Source organism: Pseudopodoces humilis, chromosome 8 (genome assembly GCF_049639895.1).
Source record: "Pseudopodoces humilis isolate 2021_Gansu_Grassland_sample_001 chromosome 8, ASM4963989v1, whole genome shotgun sequence".
NCBI lineage: Eukaryota > Metazoa > Chordata > Aves > Passeriformes > Paridae > Pseudopodoces > Pseudopodoces humilis.
In genome coordinates, this window is record NC_142207.1 from 26,861,134 (window position 1) to 26,888,049 (window position 26,916).

A 26,916-nucleotide genomic window follows, 5' to 3' on the forward strand; every position below is an offset into this window, starting at 1 on the left:
TTGGCCTGCTGGTTATTCCTGAAACGTGTTTCCTGGAACACGTCTTCACGCAGTAATGAGAATCAGAACTGAAGCTACTAAAGGGTGGCATGACATTTGATTTGGAACAGTTGGAAATAGTAAAAAGCAGAGCAGAAAAAAATCATCAGTGGTCAGAATCTATATGGATTAAACTGACAGAATTGAGGTGGATGAGCCCAAAAAAGTGAAGCAAGCCACACCTTTGCAGACTTCAGCATCACCACTGCTTCAAACAATCGTCTTTCATACTGTTTACTTCAGAGAAAATGCATCTGAAGTCAGGAATACAGTCGGGAATCATTCTAATTCCTTCTTTCCTATCTTGCTAAAGAGACAGGTAAATTACTATTCTGGCCATTGTTGGCTAGACTGAAAAATGGTTTCATCCATTTTTTTGCTATTTAAATTCTCATAATCAATCTCCTCTTATTATTTCAAAGTCAGCCTGTAATTGAAAGCATTTCAGACCTACTTAATTAAAATACATCTTTGGTGCTCTTTGTTGTTGAACTGCTGATAGTTCACATTAATTTGAAACAGACTATTATCAGGGATCATGAAAATCTTCAAACATTTACATTTTGGTTGGGCTTTTACTGAGTAAAGAGTACACTGTAAAACATATTTTTAATCTCTTACAGGACAAAAAACAAATTCTTGGATGATGCTGAAAGTTTTAGTGGCAAACTGCTAAGAAGCAGCAAAGCTTTGATTTTAGAAGTTTCAAAATTTTGCAACAAAACAAAAGGTGAAAATTCACGATGAAATTTGGAAATTTTTAATTGAAGTCTTCCCATGAACAAACTTACACATGCCAATCACCTCTCCTTTTCATACTGTAGCTTTACAAATAGATCTTTCAGACTTGAACAATCACAGAGGTGCCACAGTAGGTCATTTCATTTATTTGTCCTGAGACCCACTAGACAGTTTAACTAAATTCTGCTGAGCTCTTGCTCTTGCATCTCGGAAAGCTGTGTCCCTGTTTGTGCTGTGTCAGGACAGCCTGATCTGCACAACACCTTGAGGGCAAGGAGTGCATCTGCACCCTGAACTCCCAGGAAATCTATAAAAATATAAAAGACTGCCCACAGTATCAAATGTTTCAGCAGCTTCATGTTACAATTAGTAGAGGCTTAAGAATGGAAAGTTAGAAGGGTAAAGTTCTCATTATAACAGTTCCAGATAGAATCTGAAAAGAAATCTGACAAGCAGAGTTCTTCTGTATTCTTCTTTTCTACCCAGACCTGGTGGAGGGAGAAAAATTTCCTCCATCACCAGTCTACAACCTTCATTCAGATCTGATCATTACATTGCCTGGTAAAAAACACACTTTTTTATACATAACAGGAAGCTAAAGATACTGTGAAGTAGCTGAGAAGTATAAGTTGTCACTTCCAATGATTACAATTACTATCACCTGCCTGGTCTCAAGCTGCTGTATATCTTTCAGTCCTGTGCTCTCCTGTGCCACGTCTATTGTCTTATGACATCTAAAATGGTCTGGACACCTATGTTTAAGCAACTGCATTTCACTGACTCATCATGGTTACAGAGAGACAAACTGAAACAATAAAGACTTCATATCTTAATAGCCAATGCTAAAGCTGTTTAAGCAACTGACCTGATTTCTGTTGCAGATACAGTGTCAGCTCAACAAATGATGGAAAGAGAAGAGAAATTGTGGAACACTGAGAGGTGGTGAAATAATAAGAGCCTGCAGGCTGACATGTCATCCATTCCCCCATTCAAAACACACTGAACTCCATGTCAATTTTCCCATTGTGTTCAGATGCTTTTGGCTTGCTCCATGAGATAAAGAAAGCTTCTGGTGGAAATTACAACTCTGTCAACTTTTGGGATAAAATTTTACATATCTAGGCCAGCCATGGCAACTTATCTGGCATAGCAAAAGAGAATCATAACTCTTGTTTCTTACATGTTTTTAATACAAAGATACCTGTGCCAAAAGATTCTAAACCAGCTTTACTACAAGTCAAAGCACCACTTCTGGTCAAAAAGGTTCTGAATCCAACAAACAAGGTTCTGATTCTTTGACACAGATCTCTGCATTCACACTTCACTGCAAGACTCAGATCTGAATTAGAAAATTAGCTGAAGCCATTATAAAATCATTTATCATATTAAGTTGTTTAGTGTAATATGAGGCAGTAAGTTATCTAGCATACCTTTACACTTCATTCTAACTTCCCTCTCCTGCAGCATTTGAGTTGTGCTGATCAGCAGATCTACCGTGTTAAAAAGATATGGTTCAAATGCAGAAGATTTATTTCTAACAATTAAATGCAGTCATTTAAGCAAAATACTGTAATGAGTACACTGGAGGAAGAATGAAGATAAAGATGTAAGATATAAAATGCATATGTTTGGAAGCTGATTCTATTCAGAAAAAGAGAAAATACATTTGTTTGTGTGTTGATTGGGGCAGTAAATCAGTTTTCCATTCCGGTCACGTGCACTACGGTTTGTCATTCACACAGATGTGGCCTGAGGAGGAAGCACTTCATTGTTTGCCATCTAAGAGATAAGCAAGAAATGACAACAGTGACTTTATTTGACTGGCAACCTCCCAGCATTGTCCCTATCAGGTGCCTCCAAGTCAGTGATAACTAGGATTAGGACTGAAGAGGGATGGAGAAGCATGGTCCCTGCTCTGGTGGACCCTCACCTCCTGCAAGTTCCTGCACTGAGAGTAAACCCACAAATTACTGATTCAGGGGCCAATGGTGCCTCACCACAATAACAGAAATATCATGGGAGTAATCTGTGAATGACAGCTCAAGAATTTCCATAGCAGAGCCTCAGAGGTTTAGGGCATAGCATGGATTTATATGCTGGCAAGGACCTTGCCTCACTAAGTAAAAACTTACCCAGAAAAAGAATTGTAATAGCAGTGGGAACATGACTACAGTGAGCAGTTGCAGAAAACAGAGCATAAAGGATCAGCATTATACAAAGTGTATTGCCTCGTTTGTTTTTCTTCTGTCTCTTTGTGTTAGCTCTGAGTTAATTATTTTTCTCCCAAAGCGTACTGGGCATAGCAAGGAGTACTAGAATGAAGTGACAGTACCAGCATGCAGTCAATGGGGCAAAGCACCTGGAAGGAGACTAAAGACACTTAGAGGCTGATCCATTGCATGTTAATAAGATGAGCGATTTAATCTCTATGGGATTTGACATCCAGAAGAAAGGAGGAGGGTTCAGGGAAAGAGAGGGCTGTAACAATTATGTAAATTTAAAAGAAAAATTCCTGTACAATGTTTGAATAGCATTTGTTGAAATAACTTGTGTAAATGGGACCTGATACCAGACATTTCAATTACAAGGAGCTGTATATAAAACATGACTGGTTGGAGACATCATTAGGCATTCCACTATTTAGGGATGCCAGAAATAGTGAACACTCCTTCCCAGACATTGTTAAACAGAGCCTTCCTCACCTTCTCTTACCATCTCAGTAAAGGCATCAGCACAGTTTGCTCGTATTTGCTCAGCAGTCAGGGGGCTGTTCAGTGCCCTGAAAAAGGTCTTTTTCAGTCCTCTTTCATTCCTCACACTGGTTACTGCATCTCTCAAAGCAAAGAACACAGAGCATCCCAAGAAAAATCCTGCCTCACCTATCCCCTGAAAAAGATTTAAAAAAGCCAGTCTCTCATACAGTCCTATTTTGTATTGCACAGTATACACAAGTAAGCTGCACACTCTGAATGACACTATAATTTCTCCATCAATTAATATTTTTATTCTAAATTTTCCACATTTAGAAGTACGCCTTTAAATTCATCTTGCAGCTTCTGTGATTGGTCTGTTAACAAAACTCTAAAATCACTACTTGCCAGCCATTAAAGTGACACAACAATATCTGGCTTTATGTCTTATTAGCTTCCCTGATGTCATAAATAAAACAATTTACTGGACACTTGTTTGAAATGCTAAAGGAGAGAAACTGAAAACTTATATGTGTTTTATATCAAAGTAATTTCTTAGTTTGGCTTGGGATCTAAGAATTTGGCCCCGTGATGATATGCTTACCTTGGATGCATAGATGGCATAAGGATTTTGAGAAGATGACAGCAGAGAAACACTAAACTGTTCTGGAATATCACAAACAGCAGGAATCTTATACTGATCTGGACCCCGAGTATAGAGGACTCCTTCTGAAGAATACTTTAACTCCTCCATTGTGTACAGTCCAATGCCTTGAACAAAAGCACCTTCAATCTTTAAATAAGAAAATAAGTAGCATTTATGTATCCATGTTTGGTTAACCAAGAAAACTTCACCAAGAACTCATTTGTATCACTAGCTGTTACTCTAATATATGTGAGGCCTAATGCACTTCTGTTTGCATAATGAGATTCTTCCACATTTTGGGGCAAATGTAATGGAAAAGCTTTCACACTCCTCTCTCATACCTGAGAAGAGAAATGCTTGTATTATGAATCGATGAGATCTGTGGACCAGCCTGCAATGAATAAAAATGCTTCCCTGCTATCAAGTGGGGAAGGCAGGTCAAACAACTTGGAGACTGTAGATCACAAGCAGGATTTAAGCCCCGTAGATAGAACACATACACACATACTGGAAGTACTACAGGTTGAACCCACGTGTAAAATTCCAGCTTCTTTGACATCTACAGAGTTCTGACATTAATTCTATTGGAGCAAGTCTACAGGTAAAAGACATTCTAATACAATCTATAATCTAGTAAGAAATTAATGTTTTCTGAATTAATGAGGTGATCTTCACTTCAGATAAGGACAACAGTGTAATAGAAATAAGCCATCAGAAAATTCTTGGCACATACCTGTCCTATATCCACAGCTGGATTTATGCTGCATCCAATGTCCATAATAATGTCTGTTCTGAGGTTCTATTAATAAAATTCAGATTTATATTACCCAGAGAGATTGACTGAGCATTAGAAGATGATGTGGGTCAGATGATATGGTATTCAGTGAAATAAGAAATACTGAGATAGAGGCCCCTCCATGTACATAATTTCAGAATAATTTCCAATATCTCATCTCAAGCAAAATAGGCTTGGTCTCAACTTTTACAGAAGTTTAGCCAGACAGAAGCCTTTAGAAGACAGCTCTGCCAGATTTTTTCCCATTGCTCAAGGAAATCCCCATACAAATGTACAGGTAGACTGATATGATCATCAGTCTTTAGCTATCCAGATGGTCAAAAGCCTGGAAATAGAATATTGCTATAAGGTGTTTGCTGGCAAACTGGAACAGAACAAGCAAAGCACATGTTAGATGTCAGCCATAACCCAAAAGGTGAACACATATGACAGTGACGTGTGTCAGAAGCTGGTTAATACTGCAGTTTTCATTCTGCTCCACCTGTAATTCAAACATACATAGTTGATGTATTTACTATCATGTGAAGACAGATGACTTATTAACCCCAAATCTGAGTAATTGTTGGAGCAGCCTTATTCACATTACTTTCAAAACGTCTGACATTCAGTTATTACCTTGTGATCTCCTGTTAGACAGTTAATTTCAACCTCTGAACAAGCAGCTCCAAAAATAAAATATGTGAATGGACGTCCTTCCCCTTTCTCCCAGTCCATGTATTCATTGTAACCTCTGATGGAAGAACAAAGTCCACAAGAAGAAAATTGACCACAGTTTTCATTATAACAAAGCAGATAAGCATATACTTTTGAAACAGCTTGTGCAATCTTAAGTACAAAATCTTAAGGGAAATCTTAAGTAACAGCTCAGAATTTCAAAATTTCATGAAAGCCTACAGAGCATTACTAGTTTAGGTTTGATGCCTCTGGTATTTGTATAAAATGTAGCAGACAAGCAAGCTATTTCCATTCAGGAGAGTCTATAACCAGCATAATCCTAGAAACATACTAAGAAAAGCACAGTAACCAAATACAGAATAAACATTTAAGATAATGGTTACTGGGGTAATAGGACATAAAGGAATTCAGAAAAAGGGAGGAAAACTTGTCAGAACCTATTAAAGAATAACTTACAAGAGATAAATGAAAAAGTCAAAATTACAGAAACAGCCTACAGAATTGAGTGAGGGTTAAAAGAGGAATATTGAAATAAAGGTCTAATTACTTCTAAGGGAGTGGGATAAACTGAGGACACCATAGTAGTCAGGAATGATGGGGTAAATCCAAGGACATGAGAGGACAGTGAAATGTGGTATCTTCCAAACATGGAAGCTATGTGACTAAGGTGTATTTTCTGACTATGTATGACTGAAATGTCTTCATTGAGCATATTTAAGATTACCATAAAGCAATTATAATACAGAACCATGCACTGAAAAATGGATACACATAATCCATATACTCAACTTCTCATAATCCATTTACCTCAGCTGTCTTTGAGATTCTTGGCAATAGAGAATATAACTGGGTAAGAACTAGATAAATACAGGACCTGAGGCTCAGGAATCTGCAGATGTTTTTGGACACCATTAAATATTGAAGCAAAGGATGACTGTTGTTCATTACTTTGGTGATATTGACATTGCTGAAGGGCTGCATAAACAGAAAACATTCTTGAACTGGCTTAACAGCAGGAAGGGACATTTTATTTGGACATTTCTCAGTGTTTTATAAAAGTATGGGTTTCCTAAGTGCCCTTTCAACTTACTCGACTGCCCAGAAACCTGACAAGTTGGTATTGATAAGGAAGAACCACCAGCAGAAGAAGAGAAGAGATAAGGCTCAGCAGGCTAAGAGCAAAGCTTTGCTTTGAATCCCACCTGAGTTATAGCACAGAAATTTTCCATTTCTGGCTCTTTATAAACACTGTGAAAGAACTCAAAGAAAAAGGACCAAGAGACTGCTCTGAGAGCAGTGGGAATGATGATATTTATAGCTTATAGCAATCCAGCCTCCTATAGTTTATTTACTATATCCCACTTTGCACATGACTGTTACAGGAAGCAGTCACATTTTTGATGCTTTCTGATTTGCTGAATGTCAAATCATGGAGCAAATATGGCACAAAATATTCTTCTAATACTTTCTAGAGAGTCCACAGAGGAGTAGATATAAATTAACACCTAAACTTTATGCTTCCAACCCTCCATATATCAACTAATTATATAAAACATAAAATGAGCTATTAGAAAGACCTGTTATACAGGATCTTCTCTTTACAGCATTATCTTCAGAAATCAGTCCTTGTTTAATTTATGCATTTTTAAGGAACAAAAATATATTACCTAAAATAGCCAGTAGCTGAAAGGCTCACACTCTGTTTAAAAGCTTCTTTAATCTGTAAAATATAGCAGTGCTTGTGGTAAACCAAGGAAGGAGTCAGGGAAGAACACAGCATAGACATATTTACTTTATTTACATATATATACTTACCCACACATATTTACTTAAAACCCAAACTGTAAAAATTGTAAAGAAAGGAAGACAAGCTGAGTTCAGCATGTTTAGCTGCACATGCTGTCTAGTACTACAGAACTAAACCTCTCTTGCATGAAAATCTGAATTCTTTTGGCAATACAAGAAGGAATAGACCTGTCAACAGCGGTGTTCTTGCAAAATCTTTATTACTGGTAATGCCATAGTCAGAAAGGGCCCTGCTCAGTTTTTCTGGTCAAGTTCAATAGAGATGGGTCCCTCTCTGTCCGCTAACCAGATCTGATTGATAAGTCACTGTTTTTATTGGGTCACGTGACTGTGTGCATGTGCAACCTTTTGCTTTTTCTTTGATAAACTGCCTTTATCTTAACCCACTGACTTGTTGGGGTTTTTCCATCTTATTTTCTTCTCCTATCTCACTGAGAAAGGGAGTGATAGAGCAGTTTGTTGGGCACCTGGAGTCCATTCCAAGGTCAAACCGCTACACTGGCATAAAAGATCTGCATGACCTATTTGCACAAAAATGACAGTTTTCAAGAGGAATGCTCTTAGTAAAGTTCTGCCAGTCAGAAAAGTGACAGTATGAGGTCCAAAATCTATTCCCTTTGATTGATTCTCATGTTAGATTTACTCAGTTTACAAGTCAAGAATTTCTTTTGAGGTTTTTGGTTGGTTTTAGTGACTTTCTAAGATGTAGTTACTTCACTGCATATATTAGCATTCCTTCTTTGGTCAGCCATTTCTGATAATACTTTTGGTGTGTCTGAATGATCCAAAGTAATTGTATACCAATTAGAGGAGATCAGGTGTTTCATATCTGTGTTTTATTGTTATTCCTAAGCAGGGCTTACACAGAAAAGCCAAGGCCTTTTCTGCTTTTTGGATTTCCCCACTGGTGAGGAGGCTGGAGGTGCATGGGAAGCAGGGATAACCGATTGAGGGGATATTCCAGACCGTGTGGAATCATGCTCAGTATATAAAGTGGGGGGAAGGAGGAGGAACAGGGTGACATTTGAAGTGCTGACACTTGAAGAAGTTTGTCTTCCCAAGCAACCATTACATGTGATGGCACCCTGCTCTCTGGAGATGGCTGAGCACCTGCCTGCCCATGGAAAAGAATGAAAGAATTATTTGCTTTGCTTTGGTTGTGTGTATGGCTTTTGCTTTACCCATTAAACTGTCTTTAATTCAACTCACAAGTTTTCTAGCTTTCACTCTTCTGACTCTCCCTGATTCCACTAGTGGGGGAATGACTGAGCAGTTGTGTGGTGCTTGGTGGCTGGCTGAGGTTACACCACAACATATTGTAACCCTTTAGGCACAGGCTGGGGACCAAATCTGAGACTAAGCAGGCCTGGCTGCACTTAGACTCCTCTGGAAAGTTTAGAAAGCCAGGGGATCTCACTGATGCTCTTGACTCAACAGGAGGGACCATAATCTGATTTTACTGTAATCCATTGTAACGGATGATAGATATTGCACTGCCAGTATTTAAATACTGTACTAGCAATAAGTCTAATTGTTAACATCCACATTATCATTTGTGCCTACCCAAGAACCTTCTCTTGACTTTCACCTTTTTGTGAAATAGCCTGTTTATACAGTTTTTAATTTTATGATTATTAGGCTGAGCAGATTTATAGACTAGAGTATATATATCACAGTTTTTGCCAGCACTCAAACACATTCCGTAGGATTTACAGGTCTTACCCAATCATTCCAGGTCCCTGTCGGGTTCTTCTTGATGATGGGCTGCAGGCGTTTCAGAAGAGTTTGGCAAGCATCCTGGTGAGAATCAGGACAATATATAACAAAATTAACACTATACATTTGGTACTATTCAAGTTATGTTCTAGTTACTATGTAATTAATATATGATTTTCTGTTATCTTAGTTTGAAAAGGTATTGCAGGAAGTGTCATATTAACTACATAGACATAAAATTTCTAATGGTTAAGTTACAAGAGCTGGGATCTGTATGAATCAGTACATTTCAAACACGAACAGGGTGCAAGATTTGTATGGGACTAGTTAGAAACAGATTTTGTCAAGTATAAGCCTTTTTGGGAAAGTACAGATCATATTCTGAAAACTCATAAGCACCATTACTGAGAAACTGTCAAGTCATGTTTCTTCTTGGCCATCTCCAGCAGTATTATTGGTAATCCCAAACTTGATTTTTATGGGTTCACTAGGGCCTAAAGTTTGGTAAGCACACACCTTAAGGGATAGGGTATTTTTTTCAACTAAATTCTTTACCTTCACAGCCATGCCATTGACATCTGTCCCTGCAGATCCTACTGAGGCACATGCATTGGGAACAGTTGTTGTGCTTGTTTCACAGAAGTGAATACATGACATGGGGATGTTCAATTCCCGACTAGCAACCTGTTCCAGGAAGAACAACGTATTCTTACTTTTAGAAAAAATCTGAACACTCCAACAATTCCTCAGTATTTGCTAGAAGTCAGTGATAGCAGGAAAAATAAAAAATTTAGCAAGTTCTCTTCCAATCTCCAGCTGAAATCATTCTGTCCAATTTGGTAGTACTAAGAAACAGAAAAGGACAATGTTCTAGCTGTACTCAAACTCTGGATTGAGACTCTGAAGTCCAACATTCATTCCTGATTTTTCTGCTTATACCTTGTAAGACTTACAGCAAATTATGCAAGCCCAGATCGCAAACTTTCATTAACTTGAAAAATATCTTTACAGATCTCTCTCAGAATTATCCATTAACCAAATAGGATCATAATGTTATCATCATTACTATACCAATCTGAATAATCTCTGCCTTTTTCACTATGGGCTTTATAGGATCAGCCCCCAAAACTCTTAGTTCTAAGAAGCCTCTTCCCATGCTATTGGAAGAACAAAACCAGTCTATTTTTCCTTTCCTTCTGCCTCTATGAATTAATGAAAGTACCTTTGTTTTCTATCTCTGTCAATGTAAAGAAGTAGTGGCTATGCTGATAAAGAAACTGTCCTGCTGGCGCACTAACCAAAAAGAAAACCTTTGCACTGTTTATATGCATGACAGATAAAGCACACGGCAGTATTTATTTAGATGCTTTGTTACCTGGATCATTTTTGTATGAATACCCTGCCCCATTTCAATTCCACCATGTGTCAGAAGGACAGACCCATCAGTATAAATATGAACCAGTGCAGCAGCCTAAAAAAGAAAAACAAAATCAAGATCAGACTAGTGAGCAATCTGTTCTATGTGGTAATGAATTGAATAAAAAAAAAAAAGACTGTTTGAGTGTATTTCAGTTATCTGTTTAGTGCTTTTGAATAGAAGGAAAAATTTGAAAGTCTACTCTCTGCTTTTTCTCTATAATGAACTACAAAAGAAAAAGATACAAATCCTTGGTGGTTTGCTTTTCCTGTTAGTAGATCCTGAAACAAACCTACAAAATGCAAGAGCATTTCAGTGGTTCCAAAAGAAGCTGGAAGAAACCCCTCACTAAGAGGAGGGGCTCTAAGTTCAATTTGCTACAAGTTCCATTTTCTCATTGACATGTGAGAGCCTGTAGGTTTTTAAATGGTATAGGTTGAATTTCTGAATGACATTTTCTTCCTAGACTCAGCTAGATGTAGCACTGTAGACTACAAAGACACTGTGACTTCAATATTGAACAGAGACAGCCAGTTTGATAGGACATAAGTCAGTCAATTAATTAATTTTCAACTGATAGAATGTTGTCTGTTTCAGAAGCACTGGATGCCTACATTAAAAAAATGCAAGGACCAAAAATACTACTGTCCTTTGTTGCATCCTTAATCTTAGCCTTTGATGGCATCAGAGGATTAAAGTCTGTAAGAGCAGCATCCCATAGTACTTCCATGGGCAGAAAGAGGAGATTCAGAACTATTTCTGGAGTGGACAACTTATTCAATGAACATTTTGCTATCAGTCTTCAAAAACTTTTTCCAAGTTAGTTCGACTCACCTATTCCAACACTGCACCACAGCAGATGGGACCAACCTTTGGGCAGGGCCCAAACTGCCTGAGTCCTGAAAACCAAACAGTTTTGATCTCAGCTTGAAAAGAGCTACAGGCTACTATAGCCTCTTCAGGTAATAGTCATCAGGAGGATCATAATTTCCCAAGAAAAAATAACATATTTCTTTCGTATCCTAAGATAAAGTGACGGTAATTGTCCATGGATAAATGCTGAGCTCACTTGCTCTTAACGAAACTCACCTGAGAAAGGTAAGGTGTGCTTACTCCAAATGGAAATTTCATTGGTACAATGGCAATCCCTCTTTTCTTCCAGTAATTTTGTTTGTTAAATTCATTGATAGCTGTTCTCCTACTGTAGTATGCAGATTTCTCCATACATTCGTTCCAACATCGTATTAAATTCTGTGGATCAAGTTTTTGTTTGAAGTGTGTCTGCTTGTTCTTCTTATACATATTTATTTCCCTAATCTGAAAAAATGAAATTACAGCTATCACAAAATCCTGTTAGTCAGACTGACCATCTAGGGGGACTAATAGACAACAAGAAGATATCTGTGTTTTTTTTGAACATTACCATTTTGTAAGACCATGGTATTCATTCAACAACCAGACACCAATTAAAAAAAAATATTAATTTCAGCACAAGTGATGTTTGACTTAGAAAAGACTTGTTCAAACAATTAAACTAATCTAAAGGTTTTTAACTTTCCAGTTCCACAGACTTCATTTCAGGAGTGAAGATGCCTTCATTTAGTCACCTTTTCTGGTGATAAACCAGTTTTATCTGCAACATCTGTTATCCAAGTTTCTGTCACCAGTCCTGATTGAGGAAAGCCAAAGCCTCGGAAGGCCGTATTTGATGGCAAGTTTGTTTTGCAGACATAAGCCCAGCATCTCAAGTTGGGAATCTTGTATGCATTGTCCATTTTTAATAAAGATACTTCTGCTACCTGAGGGGACAAACAGATATATTTTAATGTCAGAACAGTGCTTCTTTCAAATTTACGTTTATATCTTCCTCATCTCTTGTATAAAAGACCTTAACTTGAGACACTTAGCTTTAAAATTGAGTTTCTGGCAATCACTGGTAAGTAAGGGTACTCATGCACACATACAGACTTCATTAATATATTTTTCATGCAATATATTAATTTTCAGGTTTTTTTTTTTTATATAGAACACAGGTGATGTTACTTGTACGTGAATGTTAGCAGTAGTTAAGGATGTAACAGATAGATCATTTCTTGATTGATTTTGCTTCTACTTCAACACCAAAGCCACACAAACTAAAAATAGGCAGACTGAATTTAAAAAGCAAGAGCAGCTATGAAAGGAACTGATTAAAGCATTCTGAACTATCACATCCTATGGAAATCCACATTTAAGGTTTAGTTCCACCAGAAAGCCTATGTAGTGCAATCTACAGTGTCTTCTTGTTCTTAAGGCTTTCATTTAGAGGTTTTACATGACAAACACAAAACCACATGAAGAGGAAAATCCTAGAGAGTCAAAATTAGGCTCTAGGAGTCAGTATAAAAAAAAAAAAATTAAAAATGTTTTGATGCCTGATGAAGAGGTCACTGTCTCTCTTCAATGTTAAGTAGATTTCTCAGAATGACAAATTTAAGCCTCGGTTATTCTCACTAGGTCCAGTAGCTTCACTGTATCATTGTATGACTTCATCTTGAGACAGTTCTGACATGATCTGCATTAATGTACATGCTTCTAATAATGGATTTTCTTCTACCCTAGGCTATTTTTCATAGACAAGCTAGGCAGCAATACCATGAGCAGTTACACTGACAGATTTCAGGATGCAGAAAATACTCATAGGTGGGGCAATAACAAGCAGATGAGGGGTAGTACAGTAAATACTTCAGTTACAGCTAGAATAGCCTGTACAAGCACAAATACCTAGTGATGATATCAAAGCAAGAAACATTTTATACTTTGCAGACCTGTCAGTGAGGAGCTGAGGTATATAGCACAACAAATGCTGACCCAGTACAGAAATGTATATCAATAGCAACAGGATAACTATCACTATCAATTTTCTGAAGGTCAAGAAAGGTCTTCCCAGCCCTGAAGATATAAAGCTTTAGGCAGGGACAAATGCAGGTACTATGTGTTTTAAAAGGAACACACTGTTAGAGGAGATGTTCATAACAGAAAAATAAGCCTGAGAAAACATGCATGAAGTCAATGTGTAGGGCAATATAAGAAAGTAGTAAGATGCTTCACTAAATTTAATAAGGAAATGTTAACCTGCTCAGAGTAGATTCTTCCAACAACCCACAATCCCTATATCAAAAGTCAATATGATTAATAATACATGGGCAAGGGAATTTGGCTTCATAATCTTCCAGCTAATGATTCCTCTGCGTTGTAAGGTTTGTCAGTACAAAATCCTTACCAGGACAGATTCATCAGGGGTACATCCTCCATTAACATAATATTTGGCATCCACAGCTGTGATTCTACCATCATTCATGAAGCCAACCTAGAAGGATCAACAGTACATTATTTAGAATTCAGTATTCATTTGTTTCTGAAGCACTTGTATATTTTGAAAATTAACATAAGCCACACATTCAGGGTCATACTGCACTATTAATTTCTGGGCAGCATTCTGAAACTATAGAAGGGCAAGAGAGAAAGAAACCATGTTTCTAAGATATAGGCTTTCCCTCCTGGTATCTGATCTGCATAGGTACAGCATAGAACAAGCAACATAAGATCACTGAGAAAGGCAGAAGCAGTGGCTTCCTCTCTATTGCCTGAGCTGGCTGACAAGAGTGTCACCTAGGAGTGTTTACTGTAGATGAAATCAAATCCCACTTTAGTGGTAGGAACAGTGTCTGGCAGATGGAGTATGACATTTATGTTTATTAATGAAGAAATGTTATCTTTATCTCACATCTCTCTTTTCACCTGTTTCTGCTAGGAGTTCCTGAATTCTCAACATGAGCTATAGCTCATTTTCAGCTTTAGTGATGCATCTTATAAAACCTCTCTTACTTTAAGTATGTCGAATGTCATTCAACTTGCTTAGTATTAACAGTTAAATTTTCAGCAGCCTTAGGTTGCAAGCAGTGAACTTTCACCTAGGTTTGTTGAACTGTTACCTAGTCAAGTAAAAGAAGACCTCAGAGTCAGTTCAAGCAGAAAGATAAGGAAGCTACAATCTCTAGCAGAGGCTGCATACTTAGATACAAGAAAATAAATGGCCCAGCTACAGACAATCAAAGAAACCCATGAAGAATGTGAAGACTCCAGACCCTTAATATTACTATTGGTTTGTACTGGCACATGAGGGATGGGGAGCTTAGGCTGTAAGGGTATAACTGCCCAGGTATAATCCCATTGTTGAGAGTCTCTCTTTGAAGGCATTCAGCTTGAGCTGTAGTACTATTAACTAAAGGTACTTTTTAAGAGAAATCTTTCATCTTATTGATTCAGCAGAAACTTGGACTTAAACCCCATTATGGTGGCTGGCATAAGTAATTTATATGACAAGTAGAGAAGGAAAAGAAGGCAGAAATTATCCCAATGAATAATTATGACTGACGACAATACATGGGCAGGGATGAGATTAATTTCCTCCACAGTGCGAGTTTTCTACATGACACTACGAAAAATTAGCTGCTTCTTTGTGTGAATCTAACCACATGGAGAGTTTAAAATAAAGTTCTGCAGAAGTCTGCTATAGGTTAGCTTCCTGTTCCAAGAAAGAAAGACAGAAAGAGCTATAAAAGGATAACGACCATGAAGGAACTAGAAAAATAATAAAACCCTGAAGAGAAGAGCTAGAAGCAGAAAAAGGGGCTGTACAGCAGCTTTATCTCTTGGGTTCCTGGCTTGTAGTTTTGTTTTAATATTGAATTGGTTATACCAATTTCCATTAATAGAAGACATTATACTGAAATACTGTGTAACATTAACACTGAAGTACTTATTCACAGAATATAGGTAGGTATTTTTCCACTGGATTCTTGTGGCACTCACTTTGTATTTAGCAATGAAAGGATGTCGGCCACCAGTGATTACCATATCATCCTCTCGGCTCAGAATAAGACGGACTGCTCTGCTGGTTCTAAATTCAAAAAAGAAAAGTCAAATTGCAATTAAAATAAAGCATGTTATTTATAAGATGGCCATGGCTACTCATTATGTACCTAGATCCAGCCATGCATATAAACATGCATTTAGATTAAACTTAACTTTAATAAGTCTGAACATATGCTTAACACTAGGTCCAGAGTTCATATTTCTCACATTAACAATCATGTCAGAATTTTCATTTCATCTCTTGAAAACCGACAAGATAACTCAGTGCAAACTACTCCTGAAGAAACTATCTCAGTATTAAGTGTTTGTCACCCATTAGCTATTCAGAATCAAACTGAAATGGAGTGTCTTGGAATGAAACCAAAATATGATTAACAATAAAAATATGAAAATTAATCTAGAAATGCATATACCATTTAAAATAATTAGTTTATAGAAAAATGGACATAAGGTGTAAAATAAGGTCCTAAGAATAAAAAAGTTTAAAGCATTAAAAAAAAAAATTAGCATGACCTTTTATTAAAAAACACATAATGTGGCCAAAAATAATCAAGAGCAAATTTTATACCAGTGACAGTAGAAGCAACATCAACCTATTGAGCAACCCCTCAGATAACAAGATCAGGCTAGATACAGGATGTAGCCTGATGTGAATTCTGCAGCAAATCAGTTACACTTTTAAAGGAGTTCAGTATGCCCTGACAGCTAATTGCCAATATTGCCCTGCCAAATTTGGAAGATGGGGGATGGAGCTTATGTGTTAACGTTCTTAAACTAATACAAGCAGTATTAGAAAAGGCATAACACCTCATAGATTTAAGCTAATTTTGACTGAAAGATGTTGAGGACTGAACGAGAGCTGCTTTTTCTTAAAAGCAGCTCGAGCTCATGAACTCTTCCTTCTGCATTCTGCTGTGTCAGTGAAGTTCACAACTGGAGGGTTAATGTCATGTATGTACAAAGTCTCAGTAGTTAGGGACTGGTCCTTTTGAGTATTTCTAGCTTATACTAATACCAAGTTCTCACATACCATTAATTTAGTTGAGGCTAGGGCTGCTTAACATAAATAGTCCAACGAAAAAAAACAAAGAAATGCACCAAACAGTCTTGTAAAATGTGAAATCAGGATTGTATGACTTTTTGACTAGCAGCTTTGGAAAGGGACAAAACATTTTAACCAAAATGGAAAACTTGTTTGCTTCATTTTTTTTTCATATTCCAACATGCACATACTGCACTTACTTGTTTGCTGCCACAGCAGCAACTGATGCCAGCAAGCCAGTTCTCAGGATTTTCCCACCAAAAGCTCCACCAACTCGTTTAACATGGCACATGATCCTGTTGGCTGGAACACCTAAACTTGCAGCTACCATCTCCTGTAAAACAAGTTTTAATATTTTACACCAACTCAAACCAAGCTTAAAACCTAGGTTCTGAAATAGAAACCTTTTTTAGGAAAGGGTTCCATAGATGTTTCTATTCTTCTACCAGATGACTATAACTTTTCTCTTACCCTAGGTTAAAAAGCAAAGAAATAATAACAACAAACTCTCAACAGCGCTCACATTTCAAATCTTTACCCTGCAGACTGTGGAAAGGACATTGGCCAATATGAATAATAATACCCTTGTATTACATTATCTAAAGATTAAAAAGCTTCAGGTATAATAAAAATGGATTAGTATACAGTATCTATTAGTTTTATTTTAAATTAAAATAAAAGGTATTATCTTAGTAATAAAAATATCTGTGTCTTAACAATCTAAGGCTGTGCTAGTGTCAGGAATGTTTTGCTTGAAATTACTTTCTCAAACACAAAGTTCTTCATACTACCTGGCTAATGGCAATAATAATATTATAATAATAATAATAATAATGGCAATTATAAAAGGAGCTGAACTGGGATTTGAACACAAAAAAGGCCAGTGTTGAGCTGAAACACCATCAGTTTCATGCACTATGGCTATTGCTATTCAGGCCACAAGCTATGGCATTTTTGTTTTTTCATTTACCATCATGACAATGTTTAGAGTGCTAGAACACCTCTACTATGAAGTCTGAGACACTTAAGAGTTGCTCAGCCAGGAGAAAACAGCTCCAGGGAGACTTTACTGTGGCCTTTCAAACTATAAAAGGGGTTTACAAGAAATAGAGCAAGACTTTTTAGCAAAGCTTGTATTGACAGGACAAAGGGCTATAGTTTTAAACTAAGAGGCCAGGTTTAGACTGGACAAGAGGAAGAAATTTTTTACAATGAGGGTGGTGAAGCACAGGAATAGGTTGCTCAGAGAACTTGTGGACACCCCATTACTGGGAGTGTTCAAGGGCACGTTGGATGGGACTTTGAGAAATTTGGTGCAAAGACATCCCTGTCTCTGGCAGGGGTGTTGAATTAAATAGTCTGTAAACGTTCCTTGAAACCCAAACCAATCTGTGATTACGAGACTGCTGCATGGAGTAGCAGTCTCCCCTACAGCTTTTAGACTTGATCAGATCCTCAGCAGGTTCTGACTCTGTAGGGAACTGATTGCTCCTTATTCCAGTGGAAAAATAAGACAGATGGAGGAGCCTCAACAGTCCACAGGGAGTTTTTCATGCTTACAATAGTGGAGTATGAAGTACTTTGTTCAAAGGGAAAGGAGAGACTTCTCCTGACAGTGTAGTGCTCAGTGTTTATCAGAATACAGCAGTACTACAAAGCAGCTGTTATTGGACAGTCCAGATGGGCAGTTTCATGTTTCTATGGCTTCTGTTCGTGTTTACAGATTTGTAAGCCAAACTTTGAAAGCTCTATTGTCACAAGTCCAAGCACTTCCTCTGAGAATGCTCTGCATTACCTGAATAATTGCTGGATGCTGTGTTGACACATACAAATCCATTTCTTCATCCTCTCCTTTTGGAACAGCAAGCATACTCTGAGTCTCCATGTAAAAGTGTTTCTGTCCCCCAATGCAAATCTCCCCTGATCCAGTGAGAAAAACACAATTGTAACTGAGGGAAATGGACAGAAGAAATGAACCAGAGAAGAACTAACAGCCCACCATCATGTAAATTATGGCAATTGGTGTCAAATCCTCTGATTTTTTTTTTTTGTGTGAAAGAGCAACATCTAAAATAAAAACACAAATTAAAATCCTTGTAAGATTAAATTTGTCTTGTTCCCATAGCATCACCAGAACTGAATTAAGATCAGAACACTATTGCCCACAAGTAGTGACAACAATAAATAAAGCATAGATAAGTTAAACAAAGCATGCACATTCTGGAGCAGGTCAAGAAGAGGGCCACCAAGATCATCAGGGGGCTGAATCATGGGATATATGGGAACAGGTTGAGAGAATTGCATTTATTCATCCATAAGAAGAAAAGGTTTAAGAAGAGATCTTATTGCTGTCTACAACTACCTAATAGTGTAGACAAGAGCAAGCCAGACTGTTCTCAGAGATTTCCAATGGAAGGATAAGAGGCAAAGAACACAAGAAATCCCAGCTAGATATAAGAAAAATCAAAATCAGTATGAAAACGATGGAACACTGGATGCCTACAGATGTTGCATAATCCTCATATTTGGAGATACTAAAAACATGACTGGACATGACCCTTAACAACCTGCTCTAACCAGACCTGCTTTAAGTAGGAGGTTGGACTAAAAGACTCCTTTCCAACCTCATTACTCTGTAACATTTTCAAGAACAGATGATGCAGAAAGCTTGAATGTAGTAGCAGAACAACAATACACTAGGTTTAGTCATATTGTCTTCCAAGTGCCCAAGAGTTTTCTCCTAAAGGTCTAATGACTTTACCTATACAAAAAAGGTACAACCGGGACTTGAAGAGCACACAGACAAACTCAAATACAAGCAACCAAAAATTCCTCATGAAATGTATTCTGCAGTTTACCTTCAATTATATTATCTACAGTTTCAAATGCCTCATCAACATTTCCTTGTTCTAATTTTCTTTTTGGCTCAAAGAACGAGTTGTGTTTTATAGCTTCCTGCAATGGAGAAAAAGAGAAATAGGGGGTTTTAAATATTTTTAAGATCCCCAGCTTGTTGCAGCATTTTAGTCTCAGGACTAACACCATTATCTTCAGAGATTGGAACTACCAGCTACCAAAGTCAATGAACAACTGTATTTCATCACTTTACTGTCTGTCATTATTGAGTTTGTTTATTCAATAGCAGCAATTCTTTTCTGATGCATCTTGTGTAACTGATGACAGCAGTTTCTGAAGGAAATGCATTCAATTTATTCAACCTGCTCTTCCCTGCCATACATTGAGGAAGTGACCAAGAATGCAACCACATCATCCAAAGAGTGATGCCAGTAAGAGGGGAAGAAATCACAAGTAAGTAAAGGTGGGATCTATTTATACATCAGCATTTGCTTTATTTCTAATAAGATTTCATTGAAGTTTCAATTCTAATGAAATGTTAACAAAATTTGTCAGCCTTTATCTATTTTGCTATCAGACAGACCACACCCACATTATTAAAACAAGTTGTAAAGTGATTACCAATACTTCTACTCTCTTTAATCCAGGGCAATCCATATGTGACTCCCACATTAAACTTCTAAAATGCTGTACATGCCTAACAACTTTCCTTCATATTCCCCCAACAATTCCTATGTCTCCAGCCTAGCTTTCAAGCTAGACAACAGATAAAAATGCTAATCAGGAGCTGACTGTTAGCCACTATACATATGCTGACTGACCAGTTGGTAGCTACCAAAAAATTAGAAACCAGCATGCTCATTATCTTTTCCTCACTAGGAGCATTAGAAGAGGTTTTTTGTGGGTTTTTTTGTGGTTTTTTTTTTTTTTTTGCATTCTAATGTTTCTTATTGTAAAACTTGTGAAAACTTCATACTTTTGAAACTTTGCCTATTACAAGTGGTCAAAATTAGACAAAAAAGTTAAAAATTTATTTATAGGGAGATACTCAGACTGTTTAATTGGATGTTTAAATTAATCTTGTTTCCTTAAAAATTAAATTTAAAAAGCAACTAGTGTATTAAGTACTGCTTTTATTAATTAAACAGGTAAAATAATAAAAAAGCAGAAGAAATTTTTAGTACCTCAATTGTTAAAATTACTGGTTCCAGCATTTCATACTCTATCTTCACTTTTGCAGCTGCTTGTTTGGCATGAACATCTGAATCTGCAACCACAGCACAGACAATCTGACCCACACAAATCACCTGTAAAATACACATCACGTGATGGAGCAGTGAATTCAAACAATTCCCATATGTGCTATTGATATTCTTATTTTATGTAACCACCACTTATGTTTCCTGTTCAGAAGTTTTCTTTCACTTAAAACTTTTGTATTTTTACATCATCCATGAAGCAAACAAATGATAAAAATGCCACTACAACTACAGAATCAAGGAAAATACAGTATTCACAAATGGATAGTGAGAAGATAAAAGGCTGTAGAAAAAACAGTTAAAATTAAGAAAATCAGTTGCAAAAAAATTGTAGTTATACCTCGTTTCTTGCAAATATAATCTCTGGATCATCAAAAAAATAAAATTCATTTGCAGCTGGCACATCACGAACTGTTATGACATCAAACACACCTGCTCCTTTTAGGGCCTCTGAGGTATCTATAGATCTGATTGGGATATGGGAAGAGACAAGTGCAATTCATTAATTTTACAAACTGGTCACAGAGGAAGGGAACACAATACAGAGGTATATTTCTTGTACTACCAAGATCTGCTCATAGGCACACACATGTCTTTTCTTTCTGTCTTTCTTTCAGGTATGTGGAAAAGTACAGATAAAAGACAATTTAAGATTCTACTAACCTGCTTCATTTTTAGGAGATAATTTAGATACAACAGGGAAATCATTGGCCCATTAGATTGCCTGAACTGCATTGGTTTAATAAAAATCACTGCACAATTATGATGTTACAACTGCAACTTTCTAAGACCTAACAGCCTACATATATATTGCAAGATACAAATACTCATCCCTCAGATGGAGGATTCAGATGGAGTAGATACTCAGATGGAGTAGAGAGATATAAAAGAAATTACAAGAAGAGTATAAATGGAGAAGGAATGGAAATGTTGAGGTGTAGAAGGATCAGAAGGAACAGCAGAAGGTCTATAAGGATAATGTATTTTGATAGCATCTAATTCAGCAGGTCATCAGATACCAGCACACATACAGGCATCTTCTCTGGACACCCAGATCAGGAGACAAAGGTGATTGAATAGATCCTATTGACTCACAGAGATGGGGGTAATGTCAGCTCTGTGATGGGGCCAAAGAGGGCTGTCAAACCCAGCACTGACCTAAGAATAAGTCAGGAGATATGACAAGGACTGTTGTCATATTTCTAGCTAGAAGCCCCAGTCCTATATGTCATGACAATCCTGACTAGATCACTTGAATATGTCTTGGTGCCTAAATGTTGAACAAATTGCTAGAATAGGTGTATCCTGGCAGCATAAAAGCATACATGAAAACAGTTTTCTTACAAAATAAAATCCTCTTCTCCACTCTTTCTCCTATTAGCCTCATTTGAGCTTTGCCATCTTGCTGCTGCAATGTTGCCACATCATTTCCTACATTTTGAACAATTTTTTTCTTTCATCATAGACATGAGGTTTCAAAGCAGTGTTGGTAAAACTGAATCTTGAAGTCTGCTTGCACTGCACAACTGAGCACTTTGTGGAGCTAGCTAGGCTAGCTCTGGGCTGGTTTATGGACCAGAAACAGCTCACCTTTACTAGTACAGTAAAATGGGGTGAGACACTTAAATACTAACAAACCCTAAACTAGTGCAATGATACTGCTTCCAGCATGGATTTGCCTGCAGGTATCAAGCATGCAGTTCTGTCCATGCATAACTCATTAGTCTCTCTAAAAATCTCAGGCAGTAATTCATGATGACACTTTCTTCAGGTCCACTTTGAACACTTACACAATTTTAGCATGAGCTCTGGAACTAGTGACAGCAGCCAGGAAAAGCTCCCCATCCACAGAAGGAAGGTCATCAATGTAGACTGCTTCACCAGTGGCATGCTTTATCCCAGACTGGTGCATAATGGGCCGTCCTACAGGGTCCTGGAGAGACTGGCTTGGTCCTACGTCCTGTACAGTCAGAAACACACACCCAGCACACCCAGTTAAAAAAAGAACAGTCTTGTTACTCAGAAAATTACACGAATGAACATCTGCTCATACTATCATCTTCTGGTTCAACATTGAAAGAGATGTGGCTGTAGGAGGTGACTGCTGCTCATGGGGATTTCTTTCTCCTCCTTCCTTCCCTTAAGGACCCTTCCAAGAACACCACACAGGTTTGTTAGATTTCTTTTCCTTAATTATTTACATCAAAGTGACAAACCCAGCACTTTTTCAGAAGGACATTTTCCTCCCTTACTGAATGGTGTCATGAAGCTTTGATAATTTTCTGAATTATTCTCACAAGATTCTGCTCTGAACGTTATCAGTATCAGGTGGTGTATTGTGAGCTATTTGCAATGATTTCTAGGATTTGTCTTCCTCACTGTAAGTCAGTGACAAAATACTGCCTAAATATTTTCTTCCCAATTATTTCCTTGCGCCTGTGTATGAATTTAGTGTCTTAATAATCTTACTCTGCTAAGATTTTCTGAAAATTAATTCAGTGTTTCCTGTTAAATCTGCCACATCAACTAATGTTGCCAAATTCCAGCACACCTTTCCAATTTTTTGTGCTGGTATTCATGCTAACTTTTTTCCTTTTCTATATTCAGAATTAGCTAATTGCTTACAACTTAAAATGTTTTTACTTCTAAAGCTTCCAGCACACAGGTGCTCAGGCTACACACTTCTCCTTCCTGCACTTTCTGGCACACTGTCTGTTATTGGCACAAAGTCAAGAACAAACACTCTTCACTTTACTGCCTAAAGCTCCTCAAATGGATGTTTCAACATTTCCACAAAAGAATGACAAGGTATTTGGATTTCAGGATAAACTTTTTTTTTTTTTATCTTTATTTTAAAAGCTTAACAAAATCCAAATGAAGGAGTGCAGACAAAAAATATGGCCTTACAAAATCTAAATAGAAATTTAAAGTGGAAAAACTCAAATTTTCTGGGTTTCTAATCTCTTATTACTCAGTGCCAATTGATCTGAGTAACAAATTGTTTCTATTTCTGATGTTCAGTTACTTTATCACAGATGGTGAAAAAACTGGGGAAAAGTCACAGAGAAACACAGTTCCCTTGATCCTGGCTCCTCTTATTGCCTGTTGTCTTTATTTTTAATAAGAATAATAATAAACACTCTGAAGGAAACTTAAGATAATTTGAACAAAGTTAAAGTATTTAAAGCTAAAGTGTTTTTCTAGGGAATATCCAAAACTTAAAAGTAAAACAAAAATTTACCTATATTTCATCTGAATTTTTCTTTAGGTTTTCAAAAGTTGGTATTTTGACTTGCGTATTGAGGGCGCCAAAATATCAAAAATCATTGTAGGTGTTTCCACCAGGAACTATTTATATGATGAGCTCAGAAAATACCAAAGGTGTTCTTTGCTGCTCTCTGCTGTTGATTTAGGACAACCTGCTTGTGTTGATTAGAGCACACAACCATCACACACCATCTTAATTCCCAAATCTACAGTAAGACCTAAGAGCTCCCTGAGATCTTGAGACAACAAACAACACCATAGCTATGCTACACTATATATATATATATATATATATTCCATACCTTAGCTTTGCAATATTTTTTTGTTTTAATTTCTTTCTAACTGTGTTGCACACTGCAATAAACCAATTTTAAGCAGTCTGACAATGGAGTTTGCTTAGCATATTTATCAAAGAAATGTCTAGAAGAAGTGAGTATACCCCAGAATCTAATTTTAAAAACAAGGGCTCTCCAAATGAGATACAGTTAAAATCAACCACTAAAACCCTCTTGCTTCCAGTCCTTTGGAAAATCTGTACCTGACCTTCACATCAAGGCTCATGCTTGAATTGTGACTTTACCTAGTCTTATAAAGCACACAGTGTCAGAATGAAATCACTTGCCTGGTATATTTGGATACTCTGGGGCATTCTGGTTTTGAAATCTTGTAGGATACTCCCATATTCCATAGGTATGCCAGGAAAATGGCAAGGATCCTGAAAAGTAAGTGAATTACAACTAAAACTCACATTTTGTACATTACAATTAAAAAAGCCAACAAACATCAAACAAAATCTTCATACAGGAAATGCTTACCAGGCTCAAACTAGAAAGGCTCTAAAAAAAATAATCTGAAAACAATGTAGGGGCTTTAGACATCACTAAATAATATTTGAAAATATATTGGATTCAACAAATATGCTTTTTAAAGTAAGCAACAAAAGTAGGGACAGACAGAAGACCTCTGTTTTGAGATCTGATCAAAACTGGCTCAGAATCACTCCTGGTAATAAACAATTACCTAGTAATGGCAATTTAGAGGAAAGACCTCAAGGTAACACAGAAGAAAAATGTAAAAGGGATATTTTTCTCTATAACAATATTTAAGACAAAAAAACCTGTAAATTACACCTAGAATGTCTTGTCAAGTGAAATTTTAGTGTCCTCATCTCCCCATCAACAGCTCATACAAGAAGGAGGGCTGGTTTAACATCTACAGATTTTTTCCAAATTCTTTATTGCCATTTAATCTATTTGTGTTTTGAACTATAGACAGAGTAAGATCTCTTGTATATTTTCTTTGGGTCTGGGAGCTTGCTACTGGTGTAATGTTGTATTAATATTACTCAAATGTCTTTTAAAGCCTAATGTCCACGGTAAAGATATCTGAGCACATAAAAGTTAAATGGGCTGTCTCTATCAGTCTCTTTGGGAGTTAAACACCCAGATTTTTGCATAGCTCCAAACACCAAAGAGAATGATTTAGCACACTGTACAAGTTGCAAGCACTAACATATAGCAAGAACACTCCTTTTATTTGCTGGCACAAGAGCAGACATGGGTAATGCCTGGTTTGCTCAGCCTGGAGGAGACTCAAGGGAGACCTCACTGAGGTCTTCAACATCTTCACAAGGTAGGAACCCACCTCTTCAGTCTGCTGACCAGTGGTAGGATTGTAGGAAATGTCATGAAGCCAGGAAGGGAGAGATTTTTCACCCAGAGAGTGGGAACAGGCTCCCCAGAGTAGTAGTCCCAGCCCCTAGCTTGAGTTCCAAATGCATTTAGACAATGCTATCAGGCACTTGGGTGGGACTCCCGTGGTGTCCTGTGCAGGGCCAGGAGTGGGACTCAATGGTCCTGATGGGTGTCTTGTAACTCAGTATATTCCATGATTTTATGATTCTATAAAGTAATTTACCATTGTCTTTAATGATTGTGATACTTCCAGGAAAAATCTGTAGAAGAAACTGACCATCAAAGTTTTCTTATAGTCTACATTTTCACCATCAGCTGAGCCTGGAAGAGCCATTTCTTTAAGAACTAGTCTGCATGCTTCATCCAACATTTGTTCATTCCAGTGTCTGTTAGGAAGAATAATAGACACAATCAGACCAGGACTAATAAAAAATAAATACAGATTGCAGTAATATATGTGTACCATCAACCACAGACATAATCCTGCTCACAATGAAGCCAAAATATTGATTCTAATAATATCTGCAATTTTAAAAACAGTGTAGATCAATGTTGCTCACAGAGTTGAGCTCCCATAAGTAAACTGAATTAAGTGCTACGCCAGCATTTTTAAATAAACAAATACATAATTAAACAAGCCCTATTACAGCTTTAAAGCTGCTTTAGCAGTCTTACAGATTCTCACCATATTGCAGATATTATCCCATATTTAAAGAAAAGTAGATAAAGATACAGATGCAAAATGTAGCTACTTTAAAGGGATCTAATTAGCTGTACATTTCCTGAGGAAGCTGTCTTCTTCAAGTATCTCAACACTCTTACTTCTCCACAGTTACACAACTGCGGATACCAAAATATCAGTCTGTTAGACTAAATTTAATCATGTAAAGCATCAAAAAATAATGAGCACTTCAACTAATGAAACAGTTGCATATTAAATGGAAAACCAGGCCAGTGGGGCTTCATTTAGTGTTGTTTTTATGCTGCTTGAATTTGGAATTTTTTTCCTCCAAAACTTGGAAAGGTGCTGCAAACTGGGAGGGAAAGTCAGGGACTAATTCCAGAAATTATTTGGACCCTGTAGCTGAAGAGTAATTGAAAAGGTGAAGACTTGACTTGTGCTTCTAACTTTATTGGGCACATCTAAAGTTCTCAAACTTTGTATCTTTTAAAGACAAGCTGAAGGACTCAAGAACACTGATGAGAGTATTATCAAATGTATGGGATACAGACTAATTTACCCATACTTGGGTTTAGGTGCACAACTGAGTGATGTATATCTCACCCACCTATCTCACAGCTCATCTCTCTTATCCCTCTGCATAATTCACACTGGAGTTGCATTTCATGTGCAA

The 26,916-nt window shown here is 37.2% G+C and overlaps 1 protein-coding gene across 2 annotated transcripts in view; it reads right to left on the reverse strand.

Moving 5' to 3' along the window:
• Window positions 1–866: 866 nt before the first annotated feature.
• Window positions 867–26,916, reverse strand: part of AOX1 (aldehyde oxidase 1) — a 38,812-nt gene continuing 12,762 nt past the window's right edge. Inside the window, exons 15-35 of one of the 2 annotated variants that reach the window (XM_088058948.1) lie at window positions 25,785–25,947; window positions 24,490–24,582; window positions 22,391–22,560; window positions 20,941–21,067; window positions 20,526–20,648; window positions 19,344–19,440; window positions 18,281–18,405; window positions 16,686–16,819; window positions 15,381–15,468; window positions 13,789–13,875; window positions 12,134–12,325; window positions 11,616–11,843; window positions 10,485–10,580; window positions 9,665–9,793; window positions 9,116–9,190; window positions 7,255–7,307; window positions 5,528–5,642; window positions 4,850–4,915; window positions 4,075–4,263; window positions 3,493–3,666; window positions 867–2,559 (exon numbers count right to left, since the gene is read on the reverse strand). In XM_088058948.1, coding sequence (XP_087915074.1) covers window positions 2,515–2,559; window positions 3,493–3,666; window positions 4,075–4,263; window positions 4,850–4,915; window positions 5,528–5,642; window positions 7,255–7,307; window positions 9,116–9,190; window positions 9,665–9,793; window positions 10,485–10,580; window positions 11,616–11,843; window positions 12,134–12,325; window positions 13,789–13,875; window positions 15,381–15,468; window positions 16,686–16,819; window positions 18,281–18,405; window positions 19,344–19,440; window positions 20,526–20,648; window positions 20,941–21,067; window positions 22,391–22,560; window positions 24,490–24,582; window positions 25,785–25,947 — 2,569 coding nt within the window. In that variant the 3' untranslated portion in view covers window positions 867–2,514. Of the gene's footprint in view, window positions 2,560–3,482; window positions 3,667–4,074; window positions 4,264–4,849; window positions 4,916–5,527; window positions 5,643–7,254; window positions 7,308–9,115; window positions 9,191–9,664; window positions 9,794–10,484; window positions 10,581–11,615; window positions 11,844–12,133; window positions 12,326–13,788; window positions 13,876–15,380; window positions 15,469–16,685; window positions 16,820–18,280; window positions 18,406–19,343; window positions 19,441–20,525; window positions 20,649–20,940; window positions 21,068–22,390; window positions 22,561–24,489; window positions 24,583–25,784; window positions 25,948–26,916 lie in introns of both variants that reach the window. The other variant, XM_088058949.1, reaches the window with a different exon arrangement.